Below are 12,500 nucleotides of genomic sequence, written 5' to 3' on the forward strand. Positions count from 1 at the left end.
AATCGTTCCTTCTTTGACAGACGGATGTTGTAGGAGAGTGTCCAACAAAGTATGAGATTAAGACTGAAGGAGAAAAGGTCATTGTTGTTAAGGAAAAGAACCACCGCCACTGCCATAACCGTTTCCCAACACCTGCTGAAACACCTGCACCATGGCTGAAGGCTCCCCTGCCAATCGAAGAGTCCAGGTCAGAGTGCAAGCAGGAAATCACCAATGGCATCTACACCGCCGTCACCTGTGAGGACAAGAACATCGTTCGACCTGCCTTTGGAGTCTACAAGTACGTGGAGGCCAATCAAGAGTCAACACTTCGCTTCATCTCTGAGTCCAGGGACACCTCAGCCATCAGTGCCATCCCTCGGGGAGAATTCGAAATTGAAAGCCTCTTGTTCAACCATGAAACAGGGAAGGAGCCTGAGCTGGCACCTGAGGTGGATGCGGTCATGAAGGAGATCTGCCAGAAGACCATGGAGACTGTTGAGGCTGATGCTGCTGAACTGGTTGACAAGGCCCTTCACTTATTGCGTCGTGTTCCTGAGACAGTTGTTGAAGCAACTGCAGAGAAGGTTCGAGGAGGACGTTATTGTGCAAACTCCGCCAGGTTGGAGAGCATCTTCCTGGATGCCATTGCCTTCCTGTATGAGTCTGGTGCTGTCAAGATCATGGTCCAGGAAATAGAAAGTGGACGAGCAACAGGAGGACGTCTTGCTCTTTACACAGCTGCTCTCTACCTCACCCCACGACCCGACATCGAAGCTGTGAAGGCGCTCACACCCTTGTTCGAGAGCCCTCGGCCTGTGCCTTCTGTGGCTCTGGCTGCTGCCACTATGGTCAACAACTACTGCCGTCACACTCCTCACTGCAGCGAGAAAGCTCCAGTCAAGAGAATTGCACAGATTCTGGCCACCAAAGCTCAACGTCAGTGCTCTCCTTCTGCCGGTGAACAAGTTGAGAAAGAAGCTCTTGCAACATTCAAAGCACTAGGCAACATGGGTGTAGTTACACCTGCAGTAACAAGAGCAGCAGTCGGCTGTATTGAACAAGAGGGAGTAGAAACTAGCATCCGAGTAGCAGCTGCACATGTCTTCAGGCATACTCAGTGTGCTCGCTATGTAAGTAAAGTAGAAGGGAAACTTATATTTTGTAAAAAAGAAAAAGAAAACATATTCATGTCAATAGACACTGAAATGTCAACTAAGAGTAATCTATTTTCTTAAACTAACATGCAGATTTTCTTACAGGTTACTGAAAAACTTAGCGACATCGCAGTTCACCCATCCATGGCTACTGAGGTTCGCATCGCAGCTTATTTGGGAGCAATCAGATGTGCTGAAGAGGAACATCTCCAGAAGATTATTTATAAGGTTTCCGAAGAAAGGAATACTCAAGGTGATATTCTATGTAGTCACTTTATATATATGCTATACAGAGTTGAAACAAGTTGAAAGCTTTCTCAAATAATTTGTCGAAAACTGAATTATCTCCAATTGGAGTATTTCTCTCTTCTTCCAGTACGAGGTTTCATTCTGAGCCACTTGTTGAACATCCAAGAATCCGCCTCACCTGACAGAGAACGCCTCCGTTACCTCCTCACCAACTTTGTTATTCCCAGAGACTTTGATGGAGACATCAGGAAATATTCTCGCAATATCGAGATGTCTTACTTTGCTCCTTCATTCGGTATCGGTGCTGGTGTGGAATCCAACATCATCTACACCCCTGAATCCTTCCTTCCTCGTTCCGTTGATCTGAACCTCCGAACAACTATTCAGGACTTGAACATCAATCTAGGAGAGGCTGGCATCCGTCTTGAAGGTTTAGACCCAATCATTAAGGAACTGGTTGGCCCAGAAGGATATCTTCGCAAGGCCTCTTTTGGACGCATTTTGAAAGATGTGGTTGCTTTTGCTGAAGAGAAGGGACATCGCATTGCCGAGCATTTGGAAGACACACTTCGAGAAAAGAGGGCTATCAGCATGTCTACCATTTCCAGATTTTTCAAAAAGCTCTATGGAGAAAGGAAAGAGGGTGAAGTCCGAGCTGATGTATTTGCAAGAATCTTTGGACATGAAGTAACCTATGCTTCCATTGCTGAAGACCTGAAGGAATTGGATGCTGACAGAATAATTGAGTCACTTTTCTCTTACTTCGATGAAATTCTTCCCAATATTCACAATCTAGACATCGATTCAGCACGCACAGGCCAAATATTCCTTGACTACTCTTTGCCCACCATTCAAGGTACTCCACTCAAGATTAAGTTGGAAGGAACTGCTGTTGTAGGAATCAAACTGGCTGGTGACATTAATATCATTGAACTCTTCACCAACCCAGCACATGTTGAGAGGAGTCTCAAACTGATCCCAAGTGCATCAGTTGTAGTCCATGGTTTTGTTGGCTATGACTGTCACATTGCTAAGGCAGGGACTGAGCTGAAGAGCACCATTGCAACGGCCAATGGAGCCACCATTAACATCAGAAAGACTGAAGACAATGCATTTGAGTTTGCACTGGATCTTCCAGAGAGGATGGAACTACTCAGTGTCAAGGCAGAGACCAATCTTGTCAAGGCTGTTGGTAAGAGAGTGATGAAGGTTAGTCCACCCTCCATGAGGGACGTCAGGATTCACCATGAGAACTGCATGGAAGCTCTTGAACCAGTGTTTGGTCTGAAGATGTGCCATGAGATGAACTTCCCTGATATCTTCCGTAGTACTGCTATGCCTCTTGGAGAACCCATTGTCGCCAAGTTGTACATTGAGAAAACCGACCCTTCCATGAGAGGTTACCGAATGACTACTGCCATCAAGAACAAGAAGAGTAATAAGGTCATCAAGGTGAACATGGAGACCCCAGGAGCTGCGACACCACGACAGGCTGAAATGACTATGTCCTATACCAAGGAAGAGAGGTCCCACGCTGTTTATGCTAAATTTGAGTCTTCTAGCATATCAGCAGGACTGTGGACTAGCTTCACCAATGAGGAAGAGCACAAGGCCATTGAGACCTTTGTAAAGCTCAGGTCCAATGAATTTGATGTCTCACGAGGAATCAAGGTAGAGTTTAATACAAAGCAAGATAGCAATGAAAAGCAGTACCAAGTGAATGTGTTTAGCAGTCGAAACAGGAGATTCGATGCTGAGGCTCACATCGTGGAAGCTATGTTCAGCAAGAAAATGAATGGTCCTGAGATTGAAGCTATCTTCAAGACAAAGAATGCCCTCAGGGAATTTGTAGACATAAGCTTTGAAGGTACTTATGAATGGCCTCTTGTTACATCATGCAAAATCTGTGCTTATTGATTTTATCTATATCTAAATCAGTCATGTTCTAACATTTTGTATTCTTTCTTCAGCTGATGCAGACTTCAGGTACAGTCCGTATGCATTCATGACAGTTCCAAGTGGAGTACGCAAGATTGAATTCCACACTGCTATTGGACCTTGGAAACTTATATCCTATATTCGCAAAGTGACTGAAAACCCAGGAGTGGAGCATCATGTTGCACTCAAGATTGAAAAAGGAAGTCGTGATTTCGTGTCTGTGGAAGCTATCATGAAGACTGAAGGAAGAATATTCAGGAATATGATAATGGAAAATGAAATTACAGGTAATAATGTTTTTTTTTTTTCGTTTCTTTAGTATTCCATTTAGTGTAATTACATTTCGTAGTAATGATTGCAAAACATTTACTAAAGCAATGTGTTGACATACCGTACTACTATCTTTTGCAGTTAATTATGGACGTCAGTCATACAAAGCTTCCAATAACTTATACCTTGGTGCGTCAAAGATGGGTACACAATTGGAAGTGATTAAATCTAAAGACAACTCGAAGATAATTGAATTTGAAGTATTGTATGAACGATCTGCTGCAGAACACAGTGCCCGAATAATTGTAAGTATCAAACTGTGTGGTTTATATGTTTCATTGAAGTATGGTAAAATTTCCAACATCAGAATTATATTTCAAAGTCTCACAACCTTTTACTTTGACTTTTAGATCGATGCTCCAGACTATATACATGCTATCAAGTTTGAAAGCAAGTTGGATAAGGAAGAGCAAGGTAAATATGCTGTGGAAGCTGCCCTTAAACATGGAGAGCGCATGTTGCTACAGGTTGATGGTCCAGTCACTTTCATCATCTCACCAAGGAAACAAAAAATCGAAACTGAACTAAAACTTGCTATTGTTAATATGGAACCTCACATCATTTCTACAACGATTCTTGGAAGCACCAGCAAGCAGATTCTAGCTTTTGAGATGAAGAACAGACAAGAAAGTCTATTTGCATTCAAATGGACACTGAATTCCGAGGTAGGATCAGGGCAGAAGACTATTAGTAGCACCAAGCTGGTAGTCCCTGCCCTCATGGAGTTCATGCTTGATACCACAGTAATGCATGAGAACGTCCATGTGAGCCTCAACACAGCAGTCTTGCCCAAGAGTGCGTCTGCACATCGCGTTAAGGCTTTTGTAGATATTGACGGTGGAAATAAGAAGATGAATGCTGAATTCGCCTGGGATGCAGATCGTAACCCTAACAACAAGATTGTTGTTGACGCTAATGTAATCAGCAGTTCTTCTGACCTGGGTCATGCTTCTGTTCAGTAAGTAGTTTTACCTTCCTTTAAAAGAATTTGCTTCACCTGTACACCAATGTGTGTGTGTGTGTGTATATATATATATATATATATATATATATATATATATATATATATATATAAATATAATATATATATATATATATGTATAATGTGTTTTTTACATATATCCTGATATAAGGGAAGTCTTACATATAATTCATATATGTGTAATAGTATGTAAACTGACTTGTTAATCATACAATTCACATAAATTTTTATGTGAAAGTTCTCAACACGATTTCCTTTTCCAGCGGAAACGTCATAATAGCTGGAGAACCATACCATATGAAGCTGAACCTGAATGCTGAAGATATCATGGCATCTGGTTTTGAGCTGGAAGTAACCACACCTTCTCAGAGGACTTTTGCCGTAGAAGCCAGCTATAAGATCGAGGACCAACAACCTACCACCAAAGTTATTACCGTCTTCAGATACAAGAACACTGAGGGTGAAGAGTATAAATTCACAGGTTCTGTTGCAGCTGAGAGGCTCGATGGGCCATACTGCTATGCTCTTGAGACCAAGGTGGTGTATGTAGCTCCTGAAGGAAAGGAAACAAGGTTGGAGACGATTCTGAAACATCATAAAAAGCCAGAGGCACATGTGATATTATTTAAGGTAAGCAGCTTTTCCCATATATCTGATTTTGTAAGTCATGAATTAATCTGAGTGGAACAACAGACATTAGTGATTAGCAGGAAGTGAGAAAATGTCATAATATTTTCCCAGGTTGATGCTGAAGGTCTTATCCTAAGGAAGCCTCTCATGTTCGAATTCGCCGTTGAAAACAAAGAAGGTTCTTATGAAGGCAAGTGCATCATGACAAGAAATGCTCCCAAAACTGTCTTTGACTGGAATGTGAGGATCCATCCCCATGGTGAGATTGAGGCCATTGAAGCAGGACTGGACATTAAGGCTGCAGTTCAGCTACTGAAGATTATCCGTGCTGTGGTTACTTTTGAGAAGGAGGAGAGAATCGAAAGGTCCGAGCCAGCCAACTATCGCTATCGCTTCAGCAAGCCAACACCAACATCTTACAATATTCTTGTAAAGACTCCATCACGTACAATGGAGGGTGAAGCTCACATTTCTCCTTCACAGTCAGGAATCAAGTTCTATTCTAACAAGCATAGTTCTCAGTCCCCATATGAGATTGGTTACAAGGCTACACACGAGGGCAACCAAGGCAAGTGGGAGAGCCAAATAAACCATCCAGTTCTTCCCAAAGCCATGCAGTTTGCACTTCAGTACACAGCTGGTCAAGGAACAGTGGAAGGAACTGTAGAGCTGGATATTTTCCCATCCAGTGAGGACAAGATTACTGGCCACCTTGCATCAACACGAGTTTCAGAAAGCACCATTAGAACTGAAGCTTCCATTGTCAGCAGAGTAAGTTTTATAACCTTTTACTGCTACATATTATTTCATATGTATAGCTGTCTTCTAAACACTATAGAATGCAAGTCCAAACTCCTTTATTTTCTTACAGATTCTTAGAGTGAGCCCCCAAATCATCCTAACCACAGCCGTCGCTCCAGACACTGTTGGTTTCGATGTGGAAATCAAGAAATCTGCATCTGTCCCGCCATCCCTCAAGGTTATTGCCAAATACGACAAAACTACTCCAAGGAATGCAGTCCTGGCTTGCACTGTAGAGTTTGAGAGCACCCCAGTATTTGAAGTGTCTGGGGTAGTGAAACCTGATGAAACAGCCACATGTAACGGCCTGGCAATGTCTGCTGTCGTACAGGCACCTATTTTAGGTACACATCACATCTACTCCACCATGTGTAAACCAGCCTTTTTGGAGGTGACCACCATCAGACAGGGCGCTGATAGGAAATACATTGCTAGGATTGGCGTACAGGCACCAGACAATTTAGAATTTAGTCTGAGTCAAGGAACAACACAGTCACAGGAGGAGAGTGCTATCATCCTTGCTCGCCTGGAGATGGTTGACCCTGCAGTAATCAATATTGGCTTTGCTTTTGAGCGTGAAGAAATCTACCGTGTGAAGGTAAGCATTACAAATGTGAAATAAAACATATAGTATGTGATTCACACAACAAGCATAGAGGATTGCATAATAAATGACATAATACTTTATTGTTTGTCTAACAGGAACTTATCTGGGAAGAGCTCTCAAATGTCTTGAGCTCCATGGAATCTGGATTTGAGGATATCATAAGAGAAGTCGCAGGGAGTGCAGCAAACGTTCCAGCACCAGAGTTCTACACACTGATAGGTGAAGCCAAAAGGGAACTGATGATGATCTACCAGGATCTGGTAGAAGATAGCGGGCCAATCTTTGAAGAAATGCCTTCCTTTGGTCGCATCAGGAACAGCTTTAGGAAAATCGTTCGACTTTGGGCTCAGCTAGAGAAAAGCATCCTTGAACAACGTGAGAGGATGTTCAGTGTTTGTCTAAACATGGTCAAGGATATTACAGCTCGGATGTTTACAGGTGAGTTGAAAAAACAAAGTGTTTGCATTCTGGAATTTGTCTATCAGATATGTTAGTGTAAAGAGAAAACTAATTTCAAACACAATTATTTACAGTCATGAAGGAAACGATGGAGGTTCTAGAGACAGGAGAGCTGCCTGAACCTGTACGCCGTATGGTAGAAGGACTGAAAAGGACTGAAGTTTTTGAGATCGTAAAGAGGTTGTCGGATGCTGTGTTGGATAAGTACCCAGAGGAATATGAGGCCATTAAGTATGTTATAACTAACATGATGAGTACTCTTGAGAGAGACTATAATCTGATGTTCGAGAGGATCATGGAAGTTCCTGCTTTCCAAAGGATCATCAACTGGATCATGAAAAACCTGAGCCCTGTAAGTTGTTCTTTATTTTGTACTTTCCTCACAATCAACCTTTCTCATAAAGTAAATGTATAGACTCGAACATGAAAAATGCAACTCTTTTCACATATTTTGTCTTTTCACTAGGGTCGTCTGGCAGCAGTAGAGGCAAATGCACTGGCAGAAATACTTCTTGAGGATTTCCACGTCCTCGTCATGAAGGCTGAAGGGAACCAACTTAAGATCGAGATTCCATTGTATAAACCTCTGTATTCAGTGGTGCAGTTTATCAAGGATTTGATAAACCCATACGAAATCCGCAAAGACTTTACGTGGCTGATTGAGGGCACTCTGCCTTATACCCTGGAAGACCTAATTTGGATGTATTACACCTTCATTCCACATCGTATCACAGATCTGTTGCCCCCCTACCCTCGAACAGCCATGGTTTTTTAAGTCGAGTTTTTTTTCGGCGTACCGAGATCCTCACCTTCGACGGCCTTGTGGTGCGAGCGCTCGATGCCCCTGCAAGGTTCTGTTGGCCACCCACGGTTCCCATAGCATTATGATGTCCCACCCGGAGCCCTCAGCTCCTGCACAACTTGAGCTCAAAACGCCCGATGCCACTGTTGTTATCAAGCCTGACACTGAAGTCCTTGTTAATGGTCAACCAATCAGGGGATCGGAGGAGACCGTGGAAAGATTAGGATCGAGAAGAAGGCTGGAGAGATAGTGGTAGGATGTCCTTTAATGAAGGTCATTGTAGCTAAGAAGGGCCAAGTTGTGGCCATAGAGGCTTCAGGATGGACTTTCGGCCGCGTAGCAGGACTTCTGGGTCCCAACAACGGGGAAGTCGGAGATGATCGCCTCATGCCCAACGGCGCAGAAGCCTCTAGCCCTCGCGAGTTGGTAGCTGCTTGGCAGGAGAGGAAGCAGTGCTCCATGCCTGAGATTCCTCCTGCCATAGCCACAGTAGCTCGTGTGATCAAGTGTGAAGCACTCCTCAGCATCCGATCACAGTGCATTGCGGTAGTTGAGCCGGAGCCCTTCATTAGGATGTGCCATGCAGCCCAAGATGCTTGCGACGCCATTGCAGCTTACAAAACCTTCTGTGCTTTAAAAGGAGTTGAAGAAGCATCCCCAATGCCTTGCTAGATGGACAGCCCTCGATCAGTCCTTAATGAGACTTGATGATGACGACCTGCACACGTATGAATAACGAGTATCCTTTTGCTTTTGTAATATTTCACAAAAAAAAAATGTAAAAAAAATATATATATAATTAATAAACCAATGCATCGAAGGAAATACTTTCAATTAATTAAAGCTGAATTCCCAGAATTCCCTGTGCTTTAAAAGGAGTTAAAGAAGCCACCTCCAACCCTTGCTAAGTGGAAAGCTGCATTCATTGCTTTCGGATACAAGATGACGACCTCTCAGTGAACGAAAGTCTATTGTTCTAATCTATATTTTATTTGGTGTATGATTGCATGAAAGAAAGAAAAAACAATAATAATAGATGCAAATAGTTTACAATTTGATATTTCAATGATTCTAAACAGATTTAATGGTATGCTTCTATAGCAGAACACTTGACAATCAAACACTGCAAGCAAATATCACACTAAACATGATTAAACATGATTACTATCCTATGCCGCCCTTATGAAGTTCACTGCCCAATTGAGAACAATTTTTGTGGGTCCAGATTTCCACCCAACTTGCACTAAGGTCTGTGGAATCATAAAAATGTAATAATAATAATAATGATAATGATAATAGAATAATAATAATTGATAAATGAAAATCGTTATTGACTGAAGGCAGGCCCTGTTATGATATATACAACATATAAGACATTAGTAATTTTGATATTCATTTCGTTATCCAGAAAGATAAGTTCATAATTATTTAAAACAAGTTACATACATACATATGTGTCTGTGTGTATGTCTGTCTGTGTGTGTGTATGTGTGTTTGTTTGTGTGTGTGTGTGTGTGTGTGTGTTTGTTTGTGTGTGTGTGTGTGTGTGTGTGTCTATCCATGTTTTCAGAGCATACGTACATATACGATGCATCCGATATATGCAAGGTACTGTATACAAGCACACACATAATCGCACACACACACACACACACGCAAACACACACAAATGCACACGCTCATACACCTATATATGTGCATTACATTTGTTGCACCAGCAACATATGTATATATATATATATATATATATATATATATATATATATATATATATATATATATAATATATATATATATACATATATATGTGTGTGTGTATGTGTGTATTTATCTATATGTGTATATATATGTATGTATATATATATATATATATATATATATATATATATATATATATATATATATATATATATATATATATATATATACATACATATGTACGTATATACATACACATACTACTAGAAAAGTTCTTATGGATTTTTATTGAATATTATAATTTTCACATTTCAACTGAAGCTCATTTACAATTCAAAAGAGATCTTGATTTTATCATATTTAAATACTCAATCATTTATTTTAATACTATATTTGACCATCCTTTGCAAAAACAAGCTTGTGATCACGACGTGGCATTCCAGAAATGTACGGACTAAACAATTTTTTGACTTTCTTTGAATTAAATCAAATTTACTTTAAACGCTCTATGAGTTGAGCTTTGTTTGAGCCCCGGGCTTCGATCCCCGATGGAATAGGCTGACGAGGGGTATCGTAACGAGGGGAATCGTTATTATGTGAATCGTAACTAGGGGAATCGTAACTTGGGGGATCGTAACTAGGGGGGTCGTAACTTGGGGGATCGTAACTAGGGGAATCGTAACTAGGGGAATCGTAACTAGGGGAATCGTAACGAGGGGAATCGTAACTAGGGGAATCGTAACTAGGGGAATCGTAACTAGGGGAATCGTAACGAGGGGAATCGTAACGAGGCGAATCGTAACTAGGGGGATCGTAACGAGGGGAATCGTTATTATGTGAATCGTAACTAGGGGAATCGTAACGAGGGGAATCGTTATTATGTGAATCGTAACTAGGGGAATCGTAACGAGGGGAATCGTTATTATGTGAATCGTAACTAGGGGAATCGTAACTAGGGGGATCGTAACTAGGGGAATCGTAACGAGGGGAATCGTTATTAGGGGAATCGTAACGAGGGAGGTCGTAACGAGGCGAATCGTAACTAGCCGAATCGTAACTAGGCGAATCGTAACGAGGGGAATCGTAACTAGGGGAATCGTAACTAGGGGAATCGTAACTAGGGGAATCGTAGCGAGGGGAATCGTAACGAGGCGAATCGTAACTAGGGGGATCGTAACGAGGGGAATCGTAACAAGGCAAATCGTAACTAGGGAGGTCGTAACGAGGGGAATCGTAACTAGGCGAATCGTAACTAGGGGGATCGTAACGAGGGGAATCGTTATTATGTGAATCGTAACTAGGGGAATCGTAACTAGGGGGATCGTAACTAGGGGAATCGTAACGAGGGGAATCGTTATTAGGGGAATCGTAACGAGGGGAATCGTTATTAGGGGAATCGTAACGAGGGGAATCGTTATTAGGGGAATCGTAACTAGGGGGGTCGTAACGAGGGAGGTCGTAACGAGGCGAATCGTAACTAGGCGAATCGTAACAAGGCGAATCGTAACTAGGGGGATCGTAACTAGGCGAATCGTAACTAGGGGGATCGTAACTAGGCGAATCGTAACGAGGCGAATCGTGACTAGGGGGATCGTAACTAGGGGAATCGTAACTAGGGGGATCGTAACTAGGGGAATCGTAACGAGGGGAATCGTAACTAGGCGAATCGTAACTAGGGGGATCGTAACGAGGCGAATCGTAACTAGGGGGATCGTAACGAGGCGAATCGTAACTAGGGGGATCGTAACGAGGGGAATCGTTATTAGGGGAATCGTAACGAGGGAGGTCGTAACGAGGCGAATCGTAACTAGGCGAATCGTAACAAGGCGAATCGTAACTAGGGGAATCGTAACGAGGCGAATCGTAACTAGGGGGATCGTAACTAGGCGAATCGTAACGAGGCGAATCGTGACTAGGGGGATCGTAACTAGGGGAATCATAACTAGGGGGATCGTAACTAGGGGAATCGTAACGAGGGGAATCGTAACTAGGCGAATCGTAACTAGGGGGATCGTAACGAGGCGAATCGTAACTAGGGGGATCGTAACGAGGCGAATCGTAACTAGGGGGATCGTAACGAGGGGAATCGTAACTAGGCGAATCGTAACGAGGGGAATCGTAACTAGGGGAATCGTAACTAGAGGAATCGTAACTAGGGGAATCGTAACTAGGGGAATCGTAACGAGGGGAATCGTAACTAGGGGAATCGTAACTAGGGGAATCGTAACTAGGGGAATCGTAACTAGGGGAATCGTAACTAGGGGGATCGTAACGAGGGGAATCGTTATTATGTGAATCGTAACTAGGGGAATCGTAACTAGGGGAATCGTAACTAGGCGAATCGTAACGAGGGGAATCGTAACTAGGGGAATCGTAACTAGGGGAATCGTAACTAGGGGAATCGTAACTAGGGGAATCGTAACTAGGGGAATCGTAACGAGGAGAATCGTAACTAGGGGGATCGTAACTAGGGGAATCGTAACTAGGGGAATCGTAACGAGGGGAATCGTAACTAGGGGGATCGTAACTAGGGGGATCGTAACGAGGGGAATCGTTATTATGTGAATCGTAGCTAGGGGAATCGTAACTAGGGGGATCGTAACGAGGGGAATCGTTATTATGTGAATCGTAACTAGGGGAATCGTAACTAGGGGAATCGTAACGAGGAGAATCGTAACTAGGGGGATCGTAACGAGGGGAATCGTAACGAGGGGAATCGTAACTAGGGGGATCGTAACGAGGGGAATCGTAACGAGGGGAATCGTTATTATGTGAATCGTAACTAGGGGAATCGTAACTAGGGGAATCGTAACTAGGGGGATCGTAACTAGGGGAATCGTAACGAGGCGAATCGTAACGAGGGGAATC

General features: G+C 42.7%; 2 protein-coding genes across 2 annotated transcripts in view; one reads left to right on the forward strand and one right to left on the reverse strand.

Annotated features, from left to right (window-relative positions):
- Positions 1-8,771, forward strand: part of LOC122244199 (vitellogenin-like) — a 9,971-nt gene extending 1,200 nt beyond the window's left edge. The window contains 15 exon segments of the mRNA XM_086535022.1: positions 21-1,112; positions 1,242-1,389; positions 1,513-3,252; positions 3,356-3,610; positions 3,735-3,898; positions 4,004-4,611; positions 4,899-5,265; positions 5,377-6,036; positions 6,137-6,664; positions 6,769-7,111; positions 7,207-7,484; positions 7,599-7,901; positions 7,904-7,964; positions 7,967-8,143; positions 8,146-8,771. Coding sequence (XP_086391148.1) covers positions 21-1,112; positions 1,242-1,389; positions 1,513-3,252; positions 3,356-3,610; positions 3,735-3,898; positions 4,004-4,611; positions 4,899-5,265; positions 5,377-6,036; positions 6,137-6,664; positions 6,769-7,111; positions 7,207-7,484; positions 7,599-7,901; positions 7,904-7,964; positions 7,967-8,143; positions 8,146-8,606 — 7,185 coding nt within the window. The 3' untranslated portion in view covers positions 8,607-8,771.
- A 1,353-nt stretch (positions 8,772-10,124) lies between these two features.
- Positions 10,125-12,500, reverse strand: part of LOC147466727 (uncharacterized) — a 4,761-nt gene continuing 2,385 nt past the window's right edge. Inside the window, exons 3-6 of the mRNA XM_086534992.1 lie at positions 12,456-12,500; positions 12,341-12,354; positions 12,052-12,219; positions 10,125-10,794 (exon numbers count right to left, since the gene is read on the reverse strand). The exon at positions 12,456-12,500 is cut by the window's right edge and continues 154 nt beyond it. Coding sequence (XP_086391118.1) covers positions 10,125-10,794; positions 12,052-12,219; positions 12,341-12,354; positions 12,456-12,500 — 897 coding nt within the window. The remainder of the gene's footprint in view (positions 10,795-12,051; positions 12,220-12,340; positions 12,355-12,455) is intronic.

Source organism: Penaeus japonicus, unplaced genomic scaffold (genome assembly GCF_977035675.1).
Source record: "Penaeus japonicus unplaced genomic scaffold, GWHDUDI00000001_assembly GWHDUDI00000042, whole genome shotgun sequence".
Classification (NCBI taxonomy): domain Eukaryota; kingdom Metazoa; phylum Arthropoda; class Malacostraca; order Decapoda; family Penaeidae; genus Penaeus; species Penaeus japonicus.